Below are 17,970 nucleotides of genomic sequence, written 5' to 3'. Positions count from 1 at the left end.
ACATTTGGTTCTTGAGGGATATTGGCTAAAGTAATAGGATCTGTGATGGAACCCTCCAACAAGATCTATTCAAAAAAGAATCTTCCTGAAGGCAAAATTCAGAATTTCTTTCCTTAAGGGAACTCGATTACAAATTCAGTTTCTGTCCCTTAAAGCACACCATTGTGGGATAATTCTACTTTTAAATGAAATCAATTTGAGGCTTGTTTTGCATTTGCATTACTAACAATGAAAAGATGCAGCATCCAAATTATTACAACTAGTTGGTTAACCTTTACAACTGAAATAAGAGATATTTTAAATACAGTGTTTAGAAACCTGTAGGTTATATAAGGCAAGAAACACACATACACATACACACAGCACTATATATAAAAAATAATAATTTGTTACTTGCTGGTTAGCATTCAACCCTTTCCTGTCTCTGTTTCTGTAGCATTCCACCTCTACTCTGTTGAATTATCGATGTTGTCAGAGGTGGCAGAGGAAAGCCCAACCTTCCTCTGCCACCTCCTCCTAATGAGAGAGCCAAGGAGGCCACTTTCTTCTCTTTCCATCTCCTGGAAAAGCCTAGATGTAGGTTGTTGACCTAGTCTCAGTCAGTTGGATTATCTTCTCTAGGACTCTGAATCTTGATCAAATGATACTTACAGTAAGGGAATATCTGAAGTTCAGTGGTACATGAACCATACTGCCCTTTAATAGAATCTTACTTGTAGTTTCTGCTACCCTACCTATTCCCAGGGCTAATGATATTTTTCCAATAAATCTCTCCCAAATAAGTAAATAAAATCTTTAAAAAAAATGGGGGGTGGGGGATGCCTGGGTGGCTCAGCTGTTTGGTGCCTGCCTTCTGCCCAGGGTGTGATCCTGGAGTCCCAGGATCGAGTCCCACATCGGGCTCCCTGCATGGAGCCTGCTTCTCCCTCTGCCTGTGTCTCTGCCTCTCTCTCTCTCTTTCATGAATAAATAAATAAAATCTTTTTAAAAATGAATCTCTCTCCCACTTCAAAAAAGTTTTACTTATTTTTAAAGATTTTGTTTATTCATTAGAGAAAGAGAGAGAGGGAGAGAGAGAGAGAGCAGGAGCAGGGGCAGAAGGAGAATGAAAGGCAGGTTCCCCTGAGCTGAAGGCAGATGCTGAATGGACTGAGCCACACAGGTGCCTCAATATTAACTTATTCATTTGACTTATTTTTGTTTTTGATAAAGATAAGTAAAATTTACTTTTGTGGCTTTCAAACAAGAACAGCTTTTGAGGCATAAGCTTATGACCACACAAGCACCCTAATACATTTTAATTTTTCAAAAGTGAAGAACATGTTTTCTTTCACATATCCTCATTTTGTCACGGGATAAAGCAGATGTTTGACAATTAGTTTTTACTTCCTGACATTTGCCAAATGGCAGGAAAAATTATTAGGTGACCTCACAGCCCAAGAATACAAGGCTTATGTATGACGTTTCCTGAGGATAGGCAAATAGAAGCATCTTAAAAATCCTCTAGAGAGTGTATAGTTTCAAATTATACAGTTTTGATTATAAGCACAAGAATAGAAATAAATATGCTGTGTTTCTGCTTCAAGATATACTATTCCTGATGCCTTTATTTTAATTTTTACAGTTAGTAAGAGAATTGCCTCTTAATTAATGAACATTGCTTCACATAGCATTGAGAGGAAGTTTCTTTCTTTCTTTCTTTCTTTCTTTCTTTCTTTCTTTCTTTCTTTCTTTCTTCTTTTTTTTCTTTTCTCCTTCTCCTTTCTTCTTCTTCTTCTTCTTCCTCTTCTTCTTCTTCTTCTTCTTCTTCTTCTTCTTCTTCTTCTTCTTCTTCTTCTTCTTCTTCTTCTCTTTTTTCTCTTTCTCCGCCTCTGCCTCTGCCTCTACTTCCTTCTCCGTCTCCACCTTCTTCTTCTGTAGGCTCCATGTCCAATAAGGGGCTTTAACTCAGGACCCTGAGATCAAGAATTGCATGCTCTATGGACTGAGCCAACCAGAACCCTAAACCCTAGGGAACATTTCTTCTAATTGGCATCAGATCTGGCTCATATACACATGCCTTCTAATTACATATAACAGGAAGCAGAGGGTGGAGTCCAAGAAGGGAAGGGCATGTGGACCTGTCTTTCTCTTTATACTCACAAGACATCTCATTTACTGATGCCTAAAGATTTGACCTTAGGAGATTAATCCCTTCCCTGCCATTGGACACCTGACACAGTGCATCGAAACTGCTATTCCTTGACCCCTGAGAAAGCTTTATGGGGTCCTGAATTTGACCACTTGTGACTACAGATGGAATTCCTATCATAACAGAAGTATGGATGTCCCTTTCATCCCAGTCCCCAGAACTTCCCCAACACATCCAGTCCCCTTAGTAATCTGTTTGAATCTGAAAATGGCCAGTACCCAAGTGAGGATGGCTTCAGCTGAAGGGAAGCAGAGAGAGCTGTGGAATCACACTGCCCCTCAGGAGCTATACAGCCTCTGCAAGATGCCTGGTTCCTCTAAGCTTCAATTTCCACTTAAGTACAATAGAGCTATTATACTGCCCACATTGTCAGTCTGCTGTGAGTATTAAACAAAATGATAAATATGTAGCCATTAGAAGAGAGCCTGGCACATGTAGAAAGTGCTCAATAAATGCTCATTTTTGTTCTGTCTTAACAACGAACTTTCTAGAAACCTTGATGTCAATGCTTATAGTGATCCCAATGACCCAAAGCCCCTCATCCTAGCAGTGTCTTTTTTGTTGTTGTTGTTATATGAAGGTGACAAGGTGGCTCAACTTCTATACCAAATTCTCTTTGTATGAGGTTCCCAGGGATAGTAATGGGCTGCACTGCTTCATCCTTGCTCTCCCTTGCCTGATTGCTGGTATGCCCAGGACAAAGGGGTAGGCCTTGTGTCTCATGACTACCCTGCACACTAGGATGGTTAGCAATACAAACATTCAGAAGCAGAGAAGTTATGTTGAACAGTAAGTTGAATGCTGGTATTTTAGGCTGGTGGTCACTTCAGATAAATCAGTCAAAAAGAGAGTGCCTTGCCAAATGGGAGGAACATGAACTTTTACCATTTGAGAGTGAGAAAACCTGGACCTTCATGCGAATAGTTGGCATCAAGATGTAGCACCTGTAGCCAGGCCCAGAGAGTGAGGCTCAGGATTGGGGTTGGGGGAGTGGCGGGAAATGGGAGAATGAGAACAAGCCTTTCTATACACAGGCACTTGCTATATCTTATCATTTCTAGTTTTCACCATACCTTACAAGGCAGTATTATTAATCATCAGCATTCCTTTTAAGAAAGGAGGGAACTGAAGTTCAGAACCAGAGAACTTAGGTAATTTTTCACAGCTACTATATGGTATAACCAGAATTAGACCCCTCTTCATACCACCTTGACAGTACCTTTACCCTCCCAGAGACTACAATGGTTCTGGGCAGGAAACCAAAGCTGTATCCTAGACAAGGAGGATATTCAGTAGCTCAATTCCCAACTTGATAATGAATAATGCTAAGGGCACTTTCTTAGATATACAGACAAGGGAGTATTAAGAATCCTTTGGCAGAAAGGGTATCTTGAATCAGCTTAGCACTCAGCTTGACTCCTCTTGACTGATTTTGCCATGAAAAGGGCAGCCAGGATCTCTGCAATGTCATTTTTTCAAACAGTCTAGGGATGCCTATTTTTCCAGTGACCCTCAGAGTCTGGAGAAGGTGCTCTGAGAAGCTTTTTGTTTTAAGAGCATGATTTTTTTTTTCCCCAGCAGGGGAAGATTATTTGGAGCCAGAGGTGGGATTTAACCTGGGGAATGTTTTTAGTCCAAAATCATACAAACAATGAAATGACAGTATTGATTTTCTTGTCATACTTGTAAACATCCACTAGATGCCCAATGTTAACCCTATTTACTACACTCCATTAAAGACTAGGAATGACTGAGGTAACAGAATAAAATATTAATTTGTTTCTGGGTAGCTTACAAACCTTTAAGAAACATAAAAGACAAAACATACAATGAGTGCTTTTAATTATAGTATTTAAACTCTCCCTGGCTTTCCCAATACTGTTTATGGGCAGCTTAATTAAACACTATCCTATTTCAGCGTAAGGAGACCCTAGGGGACATGTATTATACCTTCAAACTATAAGAGTAAAATAATGCTTTAGTTTCTTTTTGTTTTTTTTTTTTTGAAGTTTTTGTTTTTATGATTTTTAGGCAACTTAGAGAACATTTAGGAGTCACCAAAAACGTTTGGTCACCTATGACATGAAAGAAGATAGCATTGACAAACTTTAATGGAAGGGACCATTTGCCACACATTCTCCAGGTCCCCCTGTTCTTTACTAAACTGAAGTTCTGACTCTCTTCTATCATGCTGACAACCTCTATTCCCACAGATACTCTGGATCTGAGGAGCTGGGCTTTATCTATATTCACAAATCACCACTATCCTGAGGAGTCTTGGTGAAGTTTTCTACAATAAGCAGGATTTTTGCATTTTAACATCTTCAAATTTCTGGATGCATCTTACAATCAATGAAATATAATATTCAATGTCATGTAGGGGACAGTTATGGTGCCATGGAACAAAAACCTTCTGTAGATAGCTTCTGGAAATATCAAGAAGCCACCATTATCAGTGAGGGTGACAGAACATGAGAGACTCCTAATTCAGGGAAATGAACAAGGGGTAGTGGAAGGGGAGGTGGGCAGGGGGTTGGGGTGACTGGGTGATGGGCACTGAGGGGGGCACTTGATGGGATGAGCACTGGGTGTTATACATGTTGGCAAGTCGAACTCCAATAAAAACATATACAAAAAAAATAAAGAGTACATTTATCATAATGAGCACTAAGTAATGTATAAAATTGTTGAATCACTATATTGTACACCTGAAACTAATATAACCCTGTATATTAGCTATACTGGAATTAATAAAAATTTAAATTAAAAAAAAGGTGGCATCATTATCAAAGCACCTTAGAATCAATGAAATGAGAGTATATATAGTTAATATTTATTGATCACTTTCCATAGTCTGATGTACCAATTATCTAGGACCACATTAGTGCTGTCTAACCAACAACCATAAAACCTCAATGTTATATAGCAGTCAGCATGTATTATTTCTCATGAATCTGTGGGGTGGGTGATTGAGCAGTTCTGCTGATCTACACCAAACCCAGCTGGACTCACTGTGTCTGCAGTTGGCTACAGCTGCGTGAGTGTTTCTGCTGATCTTGATTGAGCTCCCTCATATTTGGAAGTTAGCTGTCTAGGCTGGTTATTTGGGATACATTTCGTTCCTCCTTTGGTCTTTCACTCTCAGGCAAATAAGCCTAGGCTTATACTTACGGTAGGGGGACTCCAAGAGAAGAGAAGGACTCATGCAAGCAGTTTTTCAAACTTCTGCATGAATAACATTTTATGGGACAAAGCAAGTTATTTATTTGCCTAATCCCAGAGTGAGCCTTAAAACAAACTTGAGGATTTTCAGCTCCTCCTCTGAGTTCTCTGGCATTGTGTAGCATTTACCTGGAGATGGACATCTGCTGCCCCCTTTAGGGTTAGAGATCACTTTTCAGTCTATCATCTCTTGATTTGCCTAACTCATGAGCCTTATCCACCTGATATATCTATGGCTTTATAGACCATGCATATTAGTTAATTCCTAACATCTATCCCTTTAGCTAACATTGCAATTAAGAACTACAATAGGGGGCGGCCCGGGTGGCTCAGCGGTCTAGCGCCACCTTCAGCCCAGGGCTTGATCCTAGAGCCCCGGGATTGAGTCCCACGTCGGGCTCCCTGCAGGGAGCCTGCTTTTCCGCCTCTGTCTCTCTGCGTCTCTCATGAATAAATAAAATCTTAAAAAAAAAAAAAAAAAAAAAAAAAAAAAACGAAAAGAAAAGAAAAAGAAAAGAAACTACAGTAGGGCCTTAAAAATCTGCAAATACATCATCCTTTTAAACCAATCCGTCCTCCACAAAGTCAAAAGTGCTAGAGCTATTGCTTAAAAGTGTATCAAAGTCCCTCATATAGAAAAAAAAAAAAAAAAAAAAGGGCCCTCATATAGAATCCTTGGGGGTGGGGTGGAATTCCATTACATCTCTCCTGATGAACTCCAAACTCACCAATTGTTGATGAATACCAAGGTCAAAATCTTGCTCAAGATTGGTGATCACAGTTGCAATTCCTTTTAAACCAGCCTGTTGAAACTTCTCACTCTGAATCAGTCTGAGGAGAACAATTGATAATTGTTGGAAACCAGTAATGTGAGTGCTAGGCTTATACTGATTACTGGTCTTACAGATAAAACTTTAAGTAATGGATAATATAGTGAGTCAAAGAAATAGGGTCTGCTCCTCTGGATTTATTTTGTAATTTTAGCTTAATGACCATTCTCTTCAAATATTTTTAATACATTTAGATAAAAGTGAGGAAGAATAGTTCTTTCATATTACATGCTTATCCTCAAATCATCCTTTTGAGATATGTGTATTACACTTTTATTGTGGTGTTGAATCTCCATCAGGCCATCTCATGACATTTATTTTTTTCTAACTTAACTGCTAACTGATGGCAAGGTCCATGAAAGAAGCCTCAGAGAAGCAGGGCATCTAAATATTTTTACCCCTTGTGCTTGAACAATTAAATAGAATTTTATTCTGTATCTGCTGTAGGAAATGGCAGGCTTAATAGCCTGGGCAATGAGCAGTGGGGTTTACACTTGAGGTAAAGTCCGCTTAAATTTCAAATCAGCTACAATTCAGGACACACATTTCCTGAGCAGGTAGGATGGACAAAGCATTGGGATATCGAAGAAACAACGGACTAAATTCTGAGGAGGTTTTCAGATTTTTAAAGGGGATTTTTAAACAAGTAACAAATTGAAACTTTCCCTAAATGTTCAAACAGAAACCCCCTTTATAGTCTTATCTTATGGAGTACATCAGAGATGTGAGCACATACATATCAAAGGTATCCCAAAATGATCTCTAATGGATCACAATTTAGACTACAGTTATGAAACATCACTTTAAGCTTCCCTGGCTTGGTTACTCATGTAACCTGAGCACTAGAAATGTGTTAAGGTTCAGCTATACTATTTTGAATCAGTGGTTCTTGGAAACACACAAGAATAAAAACTGTCTATCTATCAGACTAAGTTGTTTTTAGGTACTTATTTTTTAGTAGATTCACCTTATTAGCATAATCTAGTTTGCTATTTATGCTGGTATATATATTTTTAATATTTTATTTATTTATTCATGAGAGACACAGAGAGAGAGAGAGAGAAGCAGAGACACAGGCAGAGGGAGCAATAGGCTCCACGCAGGGAGCCCAGTGTGGGACTTGATCCTGGGACTCCAAGAACACATCCTGGGCTGAAGGCAGCGCTAAACCACTAAACCGCTAAACCACTGGGGCTGCCCTATGCTGGTATATTTGACAACTGTAGCTCTGGGTGATAAATAGAGACTGGCATCATTTGTTTTCTGGACCTCCAGCTTGACCAAGTAATGTATCACCATCTCTGCTTTGGTGAATGGCCAAAGGTATGCTTTTGTTCGTTCACTTTTAAAGTTATCCAAAATAAATATGCACTGAAGACTTACTGAGCGTCCTTAAATACATTCATTTAGTAGACTGTTTTGCAGCCATTAAATAAGATGATGTAACATTAGCATCAGAAATAAAATCCTTAGGTATAAATCCAACAAAACATTCAAAAGAGCTACATGAAGAAAATTACAAAACTCTGTTGATAGAAATCAAAGAAAAACTAAATACATTGAGAGATATTTTGTGCTCATGAGTAGTAAGTCAATAGTGTTAAGATGTTTCTTTTCAACTTGATCTATAGATTCAATGTAATCCCTGTCAAAAATCCCAGCAAGTTATTTTGTGGATATCAACAAATTGATCTGAAAGCTTACATGGAGAGGCAAGAGACCTAGAATAGCTGACACAGTATTGAAGAAGAACAAAGTTGCAGGATTGGCACTACCTGACTTTAAGACTTAATACAAACCTACTATAATCAAGGCAGTGTGGTATTGACAAAGGAATAAACAGAGATCAATGGAAAAGAATAGAGAGCCTAGAAATAGACCCACACAAATATACCTTTTACAAACATTAACTCAAAATAGATCATACATCCAAATTTAAAATACAAAACTACAAAATCCCTGGAAGATAATAAATGAAAATATAAAAGACTAAGTTTGCCAATGACTTTTTAAATACAACAGCAAAGGCATGACTCATGAAAGGCACAATCCACATTGAAAGACAGTATGGCAGGTTGTTTTTCATAAAAATAAACATATCCTTTTCATGCAATGCAGCCATAACATTCATTGGCATCAACCCAAATGAGTTGAAAACTTAGGTCCACAGAAAAAATTGCACACAAATGTTTATAGCCACCTAGTCATAATTGTCAAAACTTGGAAGCAACTTGGATTTCCTTCAACAGGTGGAAAAACTGTTACATTCATACAATAGAATACTATTTAACTCTAAAAGGAAATGAGCTACCAAACCACATTAAGGCATGGAGAATCCTTAAATGCATATCGCAAAGTGAAAGAGGTCATTGTGAGAAGGTTACAAACTGTGATTCCAACTTTATGATATTCTAGAAAGGACAAAACTATGCAGATGATAAAATAATCTGTGGTGGTCAGGAGTTCATGGGAAGAAGGAATGTGTAGGTTGAATAAAGAGGATCATTAGGACAGAGAAACTACTCCTGATTCTGTAATAGTGAGTACAACACTATACATTTATCAACTCCCTAACGTGTACACCATTATGGGTGATTCCTAATGTAAACTATGATTGATAATCATGTGCTAATATTGGTTCATGGATTGTAATAAATGTACATGATATTGTGGGATGTCAAACATGAGGGGGCTGCATGTGTGATAAGGAGAGGGTATGTGGGCTTTGCTCAATTTTTCTTTGACTCTACAACGGTCCTAAAAAAATTAAAGTCTATTACTTAAAAAAAGAATGAGGTAGACTTGCATGACTCCAAAGGGGAAAAAATGAAATCTATTTTCAGGGGAAAAAAAGGCAAATTGCATAATATGCATTATATGAAATGATGTTTCTGTGTGGGTGTCTGTGTATTGAAACATTGTTCTATAAATATACACACAATCATTTTATATGTTCCTGAAAGCATTGAAAGAAAATTAGAAGAATATATACTAGTTAATGGTGGTTATCTATAGGTGGTAACTTAATAATGGGTGATTGCCACATTAGATTTTATCATTTACATCACTAGATGCTTGTATCAAGTGTTTGTTGCTTTTATTGTCAGAAAAAAAAGCGGAATGATAGGAAAAGAAAACAAGTTTTAAAAATCAAATAAATCAGGCAGTTTGAGGAGATGCCTGAATTTTCTCAAGTTGGGGCAGGTGGAATGCCTCTGGAATCTTCCTGTTGGGCCCAGTTTGTCTGCTGTATGTACCTGCAGTGGTTGTGATCCATGGCTCTGCTCTTAATAAAACATGTATGTGTTCCCTCAGGCCCTGATCCTGGGCACCAAACTTTTCTCTTCAGCCCTTACACCCTGTACTGAAAGGGTTTCAAGACCTAAAAGATTCTGGGCTGAACTGATGTCCAGACTCAGAGTGACCAGTTGCTTTTGTGAAGGGTCTCACAGATCCAGCATGGCTAGAGCCATCTCTGCCTCTCTCCTCCTTGTAAGAAGTGGGCACATATTCATGGAACCTGCCTCTTATTTCCTGAATGCTCCAGGAAATGCAGGAAATATACAAATGGCCCTAAGGCTCATCTGCATTTCTTGTACAGGACAACACTTCAAGGGCGGGGTGCCCCACTCTGCTGTGGTTCCTGTTCTACTGGAAGCCAAGGTCCTATAGCTCCTATCCACAAAATTTAACAACTCCACAATACTGAGGGAACAAAAAACAGGCAGGCTTATTGCAGGTGGCCCAACAAAGAAAAGAGAAGCTATTCTTATTTTCAAGCAATTCACACTTCTGAATGTTTTTAAATGTGGAGAGTAGAGAAGACTGGTCATACCTCTCTCCCACTCTTCCTTCCCATACTTTCTCCCTTTCTTGCTTTTTCATAAGGTAATTCTTATCTAATTATTTTGTCTGTGCAAAGAACAAAGTTAGAGGTTTAAAGATCTGGTTTCCTGGTTGTTGGCGATTATACCAAGGAAAAGAGAAGAACCTAGAACTTTGACTCCTCTTTACCACTGCCTACCACTATGAGGACCTGTTCCCAGTGTATGGACACCCTCACTATTGGACGGGGTCATGTCAGGAGATAATTTTTCAACTTCCTAATAGGCACATGAGATACATGATCAGTAGTTTCTCATCTGCAGAAACAGAAACCTGAGCCCTCAGAAATGTCTGGACAGTGCTTTGAAAGCATCCCAGCACACCAAGCCCAATAAGGTTGTTCCTCTAGGCTGGAGATAAAACACAGATGGAGTGAGGCTGTATCTGGGCTTAGTCATTTGTATTGGCTTTTGAGAATTCTACTGAGGCTAAGCAACCACAAGTTTCTGTTTGGTTTTATTTTGATTTAACAGTCAACCATATGCTACTGCCTCAAATCAGCCAGTCCCCATAGGTGATAACAGTTTTTATCCATTCCACAAGGGTGACATTGGCCCATGATGGAAGGAGCAGCTGGTTCTTTATTAGTGGCAATGCTCTTGGGGAGAAGTAGGATGCTTCTTTCAAAAATGATCACTTCTATATTGGAGAAAATCCCTTTCATCAGCCTGGCTACAGGTTTATGAAGCTACTCCTTTCCAATCATATGATTTTGATAGTCACTAAAGATGAAACAATACATCAAGTAAAGTCTCATATCTAATACATTAATACTCCTTGGAAATACAGGTGTGGGGCAATTGTTTCTCAGGCTGTTGATGGCCTAGAAATATTTTATTGTATGGGTCATGATCCATTTCTTAAATTTACCTAACAAAATTCCCCTGGAGATTTTTGCAAAAGACACAGATTTCTAAAAAAAAAAAAAAAAAAAAAAAAAAAAAGACACAGATTTCTAGTTCCCCATTTTGATGACTGGTTTATGTCTGTAGAGAAGTGGGGTATTGACCCCTTAATAATTACACCAGATGACTGACCTCATTATATGGGAGTGGAGCCTTTGTGCTGCCAGGGCTATGTTCTAAGAAGCAAGGGAGCCCTAGATTATGGTAATGGAAAAAAAATCTGGGTTTCTTTGATTTCCAGCTGGGAGTTCAAGTGCATTGAGTTTTCTTCATGACATCAAAGGACAACAACTTCTTGATCCTTGAATTTCCTCGATTTCCTTGATCAAGGGAGAGACCACTCAAGCTCTTGGTGAGTCCAATTTGTATAAGCAAATAAAACAAACCTGAACCCTTTGTTACTCAGATAAATCACCAGAATAGCATTTTAAATTTGAATTTGTGAGTTGACGACACACATACAAACACACACACACACACACACACACACACACCACAACTCATTGTGTTCAGCTTTCCAGCTCTAAAAAGATCTGATCTATATGTCTTTTAATTCTCATTTAGGAAAAGAAGAATGGGGTGAAGGGATTACTGGGAATAATACTTACACAGGAATCTAGAGGTAACAGCCCTGAAGCTCCTAAAAACTAGGAGATTGAAAATCAGGGATTAGGATGTAATTCATTAAGTAAATTATTGTGTATTCATTCAATAAGAAATTATGATGCAATCATTATAATGATAACACTTATAAATAAGTGGTAATGGCACGGAAAAGACAACATAATATTCAGTAAGAGAGCAAAACATAGAACCACAGGACCATATGTTGCATAATTTCAACAATTACACATAAACAGATATATATGTAGAAACACAACCAAAGGATAAGGTATAAAAATATAATTTTATTTTTTAAAATAGATGCGTTAAAAATTACTTTAATTTTATTCCTTATATTCTTCTCTAGGTCTTTCTTTCTTTCTTTTTTTTTTTTACCAAAATTTCATATATCTCTATTACTCTTCAGAATGAAAAATAATGCAAGGTGGTATAAGAGTAAATACTTTTTTTTTACAAGTGAAGTAGAATAATTTAAAACCTGTTAAGAAGCATGTGTTTCCAATTATGGCTCTAGGATTTGTGCATTCACACTATGGGTGGTGACATCTGCCATTAATAATAATTAATAACACCTTCCCCCAGAGAACTCCAGGCAAAGTTTTATAACTGATGCCACAAGGATCCCTGATAATGTTCAGAACACTGCACCATATCCTGTTCTATGCGGTCAACCTAGATCAGAACCCCCTAAGGCAAAGCAAAGGAGCTGAAGAGATGACTTGATAACTAATTAAAAAAAAAAAAAAAACTATGGTGGGACTTTTTGCAGTAGTCTTCAATATACAGAATACTTTTGTGACAAAAGTGTATCGTTGAGTCCAGGTGAGATAGAAAATAGAAACCAGCAGGTAAAAGTTACTGGAGGGTTCAGATTTCAACTCAGCCCATGGAAGAATTTTCTAACAATCAGAGCTCCTGAGTGGGCAGATCCCCAGCCAGAGCTCAGTTTGAAGCTGGAGGATCATTTATCCAGGATGCCAGTGAGGGGTGGCTGCTTCAAGCAGACAAAGGCTGTGTGGGTTAGCACATAAGCTTCCTACCCAGATCTGGGACCCTTAAGTTCTCAGATTTACAAAATTGGGGTTGTATCTGATCAAGCAAGCAGGACAGGCATAACTACTCCCATCATACAGAGAAGAAATTTGAAACTTAGATTAACTGAAGGCCCGAAGTCATACAGTTAGAGTGGCAGGACCACAAACTTCAAAGCAGTGCCACAAGCACTGCTGATATACACACTCAAATACCAGGGCAGAGGCACTAAGCCAGGATACCAATAACTGAAAGATTCGGGGCAACAGACCCTTGACAGGTAAACAACAAGGGAAAATGGCAACTTCCCCTTAACCTCTGGCTTTGGTGACTGGATTACACTCTGCAGAGAGCATCTTCTTTGGTCATCCAACATGTAGTTTGCCAGGAAGAAGAGTCATGGCTGAAGTCAAAGTCCATCAAAGTTTTGTTGTCTGAGAGACACTCCAAACTCTCTCGTGGGGCTCACGGAGACTCCTCCAGGTCACAGCCCTACTTGTCTTGACTTGGCCTGATGCTGGGGGTGGGAACTGCTGAGCCAGGAAAGGAAAGACCATGTACTTCCACTTGTATGAAGAAATGCTTGATTCCCTGAGTGAGAACATGAGCCTGCCATAAAGGAAGCAGGAACCTTCTGCCTCTGTTTCCAGGAAAAACTGCTACTCACAGCTACAGGTCTCCTGAGGTAATATATAAAACATTCCTGCCAAAGAAACCCCAGGGACACAGAAGAAGCCTAGGGAGGAGGGGTGATCTTTTCATCCTTAGTTTCTGGCAGTTTGGTCTCTGACAAGAGTTGTTGTCATTGTTGTTTTTGTTGCTGCTCTGCCACAAAGAGAAATCAGGGTTGGAGGAGAGAAAAAAAATTAGATAAAATAAAACTGGGAGCATTAGACAGGTTTTCTTTTTCTTCAGAGAACTACCGTGGCATTATTACAGTATTAGCAGTATACTCAGCATTCTGATTTCCATGATGGGTTATTGCATTCAAGTGAGGACTAGGAAGGAAAAAATATCAATTAACATTTATTGAGCATGTATGATGTGACAGGTACTCTCTAGAACATTTTCCATGTGTTGGTTCACATCAGCTTCCTGAAGATTGTATGAAGTGCTTATTTAACAGATAAGGAAAGAGGCACAGAGAAGCTTCTACAATCTGTTCAAGGCTTTGGACTAAATTTGCTATTTATTAAATAATAGAGATGAGACTGAAACTTGAGCAGTCTCACTCAGAGCCAAAATTACACTGGTCTGCGGCGATCCTAGCTCAAATGAGGGAATGAAATACTCAGGAAAGGTTATGTGACTTATTCAAAAATCACTCACAAATGAGGGACAAATCAGCACTAAACCTTTAATATTCCAGGATGAGGTCAGATGATCATCCCCTAGCCTAAGAATATCCTGGACCAGTGCTCACAAGTCACGACCACTGGCATTTCATGAAACTTCCTGAACAAATGCCTTAGAAAAGATTGGTGTAGAGATGCCTGGGTGGCTCAGTGGTTGAACGCCTCCCTTCAGCCCATGGCATGATCCTGGAGTCCCAGGATCAAGTCCCACATCAGGCTCTCTTCATGGAGTCTGCTTCTCCCATTGCCTGTGTCTCTGCCTCTCTATCTCTGTGTGTCTCTCATGAATAAATAAAATCTTTTTTTTTTAAAGAAAAGATTGATATATATGTTGAGCCAAACGTTCAGTGGACATCTACAGCGAGGCAGGCCCTAACTAGGCCAGCCATTCTCCTAAGTTACAGATCCCTCACAACCAACTTTGTAAACAGTATTTTTACCTCCTTACCTATGGAAACTAAGCACCATATTTGAGGTCACCAGCTAACAGTGGACAAAGAAGCAGCAGGTGTCCTGACTCAGCCCTGACCCCTCCACTCCACATTTCAGTTTACCCCCTCCAATGCAAGAGAGAGTTCTTGAAATAACACAACTTCTAAAACATTTAAATGTGAATCTTATCACTTTGACCTTAACAGAGGCTGATAAAATTTTTTGAAATGTCCTAGCCTTTAATAATTAATTAAATGGAGCTCATAAAGGGGATAAGGCTGGCTCTAGAGTAATGAGATGTTTTACGCTCCCTCATATAATTTTACTGATGTTTGCAGTCACTTTTCATGAAAATAACGTCCTTCTCAAGGAAGCAAGTTGGCTTCTCTAAGGTTTGGCTTCCATGTTACCTTCTCATAGACTCTGAGGAACTCCAAACCCACAGACTAAGTGAAATTGGTGGAGGGAAGCCTTTCCACAAGGAATTAGAACAGATATATATATTATCAAAATGAGCCTCTGGAGATTTAATCGATTGAGAGAAACAGAGAGAGAGAGAGAGAGAGAGAGAGAATTAATATGTATCAAATAGCCAATATGATTAGGAATGACTCAGCCAGCCCTTGACCCTTAATGAATTACCAATTTCATGGGGATGGTTTAAGTAAAGTTCTGAAGTCAGCAGTACAAGGAATTCTATAATGCCAAGACAGTGTAAAACAGCAGTCTTTTCAGAAGAATTGGACTGGAACTGGAAGCCAACTATTCATGCTAGCATGGCAAGAGATTCACTAGCAGACACTCTGGGGATACAGAGGTGCCAACTCTTGGGATGACCTCACCATACATTCTGAAATCAAAAATAATACCTCTTGGGATTATGTTGAAGATCATCAGTAAGAGAAAGTCCCTGCCATTACTTTAAAAAACCCTGTAATTTCAATTGTCTATTACTATTAATAGAAACTCACCAATTCAATCAAAAGTCATGCTTTCTACAGAGTCGGTTTAGCGTGTTTCCTAATTAGGTTTCCATCAGCCACGTTCATAACATTCAGGGGGAGTGGAGCATTAAAGTTCATTGTTACGAAGCACTGGCCAAATCACTGACGATCAGTCACATATTCTCTATGCTCTCTACACGTGACTTTGCACCCTCTTAGTCTCCCACATCAAGACTCAATCCTAATCTTTGGTTCTTTCCCGAGATGGATGCTTAAATAAAGGATAACTCGGAAGAAGCAAGATGTGAGAGGAGAAAATCAGCAATGAAGTGGCAGTCTTCATTTTTCGTGCATTTACTAATTCATTACAGATTGAATAAATGAACCTTTTACATCATAAGACATCATATACACTAACGCTTGTTAACAGTATAGGGGATTGACTCAAAGTTTATTGGGGCGGGACAGAAGATTTTGAATGATGCCCAACATTTACCTTTTTAACATAAAAAGCTCTCTGACATCTTATAGTCTTTAATGAGAACTGATTCACATTAGTATATTTCAAGAAAGGGCGGAAAAGCACAAAACTGATTCCACTGGTAGTAGACCCAAGATATAACTGGCTTAGCAATCATGGCTGGAGGTCAGATTATTTACCAATTCTCTTGACATAACTCATTTAAAGATCACAGAGGCCTAGATTCATATATTTTCCTTGACCACTGGAACAAATAATGTATACCTCATTCAGGAAGCTTCAAAAGGAGAGTCAGATGATACAGATTCAAGAGTGGCAGCTCACCTCTGTGTTACCATGAAAAGTTAATGAGTTTACAAAGAACCACAGTGGGGTCACTAACCTTGGGGATTGCTTTCCTTATGATAATGCTGGTTGTCTCTGAGCCACACCTTCTCCCTCAGGGAAAGGTCATAGCACAAGTCCTTAATTTTGTTCACAATGGACTTGTAGAAAAACACCTGTGATTTGTATTTGGTGTCCAGGATGGATTTTGTAGGTAACCACATGATATGTTTATTCAGCACACAGACTCAATCGAACAACAGAAAATCCCCCATATCGGAAGGTTCTGTATAGTCACCATTGACTTAAAATCCTGCAGTGAGGAAAGAGCCAGAGGAGACTGCACTCTTGTGAGCAAGTCAGACCAGGTGAAGTCATATGTGCACATGCACATACGTAAACACACACACACACACACACACACAGAGTTATCCTCAGTGGTACTGGGCTTCCCCCACCTAGCAAGGTACAGAGGCAGAGCTCAGCAGACTAGATTAACCTTTCTTCCTCCTTACTGGCAACTCCAAATCCAGTACCCCTAACTTGTCCCCTATCATAACACATATTGCCATCAGGCACTCAGTGGTCATATCTGGAAACCTGTGAGTTACCTTCCTTGTCTCTTTCATTTCCCACCTTCCTTCCTAGATTCCCCATGGTTACTGGTTATATAGCCTAAAATCTGTATCAAATGTTTCCACTTTATCCTACGTCCATTCGTCTTTATAAGTGACCTGCTGATTCTGACCACCATAACTTCCTGCCTGGATTAGCCTTCTAACTGTTCTCCTTGCCTCCATTCTAAGAGATTTGTATGTCTAGTTTGCTCCACAACATATTTGCTGAATTCTGAGGATGTACAGGAACACAAAGAGGCAAACCTGCAGTTTTGCCATGCTTAGTAAACAACCTACTAGAAAGAGGCAGAGGTCCAATGCGGGGAACTCATGAAAACCTTAGGAGGCATGGTGAATTGATACTGAGAATCTAAATCGCATTTCATCTGGTGGCACATCTCAATATAGTAAAAGCTAAGTCTGAGGCCCAGCATGGACTGTTGGCAGAAAGCTATGATTCCTTAGCTGACATAAATTAGCAGCCATTTCTGCTTAGTGACAAGGTGGAGGGTTTGGTGGACTTCAAACCATAGCCATTCTCCAATAAAAAAGGTGGTGCTGGGGTTGCTCAGTCGGTTAAGCATCTGCCTTCAACTCAGGTCATGATTCCAGGGTCCTGAGATTGAGCCCCGCATCGGGAAGCAGGGAGCCTGCTTCTCCTCCCTCTGTCATTCCCCCTGTTTGTGCTTTCTGGATCTCTCTTGCTCTTTGTCAAATAAATAAATAAAATATTTTAGAAAATAAATTTAAAAAGAAAGGCAGAGAAGAGTATTAGATGGGGTAGAAGACCAATGCTAAGCTAAATATTTGTGAAAACAAACAAACAAACAAACAAAAACCCTGAATTTCTAGCTGTTTTCTGGAGGTGAAGACACCAGAGATACCAGAATCTCAATTGAAAGTCATGGAGAATCACACCATGGTAGCAGGGGCTAGCCAAAAAAGACTGAATCTTACCACATCTGAAACACAGGCAAAACCCATGTCAGCCCTTGGTAAGACTGAGGTGGTCTGTTCTCTACTGATGATCCTAACAGAGGAAAAGGGAAATTTCTCTTTTGGAACCGGAGCCATTTGTATTTCCTCAATTATCTTCTATGCCATTTAGCATACAGTAGAAGATTGTTG

At 39.2% G+C, this 17,970-nt stretch overlaps 1 protein-coding gene across 9 annotated transcripts in view; it reads right to left on the bottom strand.

Moving 5' to 3' along the window:
- LOC144301133 (uncharacterized) overlaps nt 1-17,970 on the bottom strand; it is a 93,456-nt gene that overhangs the window by 58,965 nt on the left and 16,521 nt on the right. For 7 of the 9 annotated variants that reach the window (XR_013367866.1, XR_013367869.1, XR_013367865.1 and 4 more), the window contains one exon: nt 11,922-13,514. Coding sequence is in view for 1 of the 9 variants with exons in the window: in XM_077877700.1 (XP_077733826.1) it covers nt 13,454-13,514 (61 nt within the window). In the remaining 8 variants the exon portion in view is untranslated. Of the gene's footprint in view, nt 1-6,141; nt 6,245-11,921; nt 13,515-17,970 lie in introns of those variants that run through there. The other 2 variants (XR_013367868.1, XR_013367867.1) reach the window with 2 other exon arrangements.

This window comes from Canis aureus, chromosome 29 (assembly GCF_053574225.1).
Source record: "Canis aureus isolate CA01 chromosome 29, VMU_Caureus_v.1.0, whole genome shotgun sequence".
Classification (NCBI taxonomy): Eukaryota; Metazoa; Chordata; class Mammalia; order Carnivora; family Canidae; genus Canis; species Canis aureus.
The sequence above is the reverse complement of the archived record's forward strand: the minus strand, read 5'-3'. Positions and strand labels throughout refer to the sequence as shown.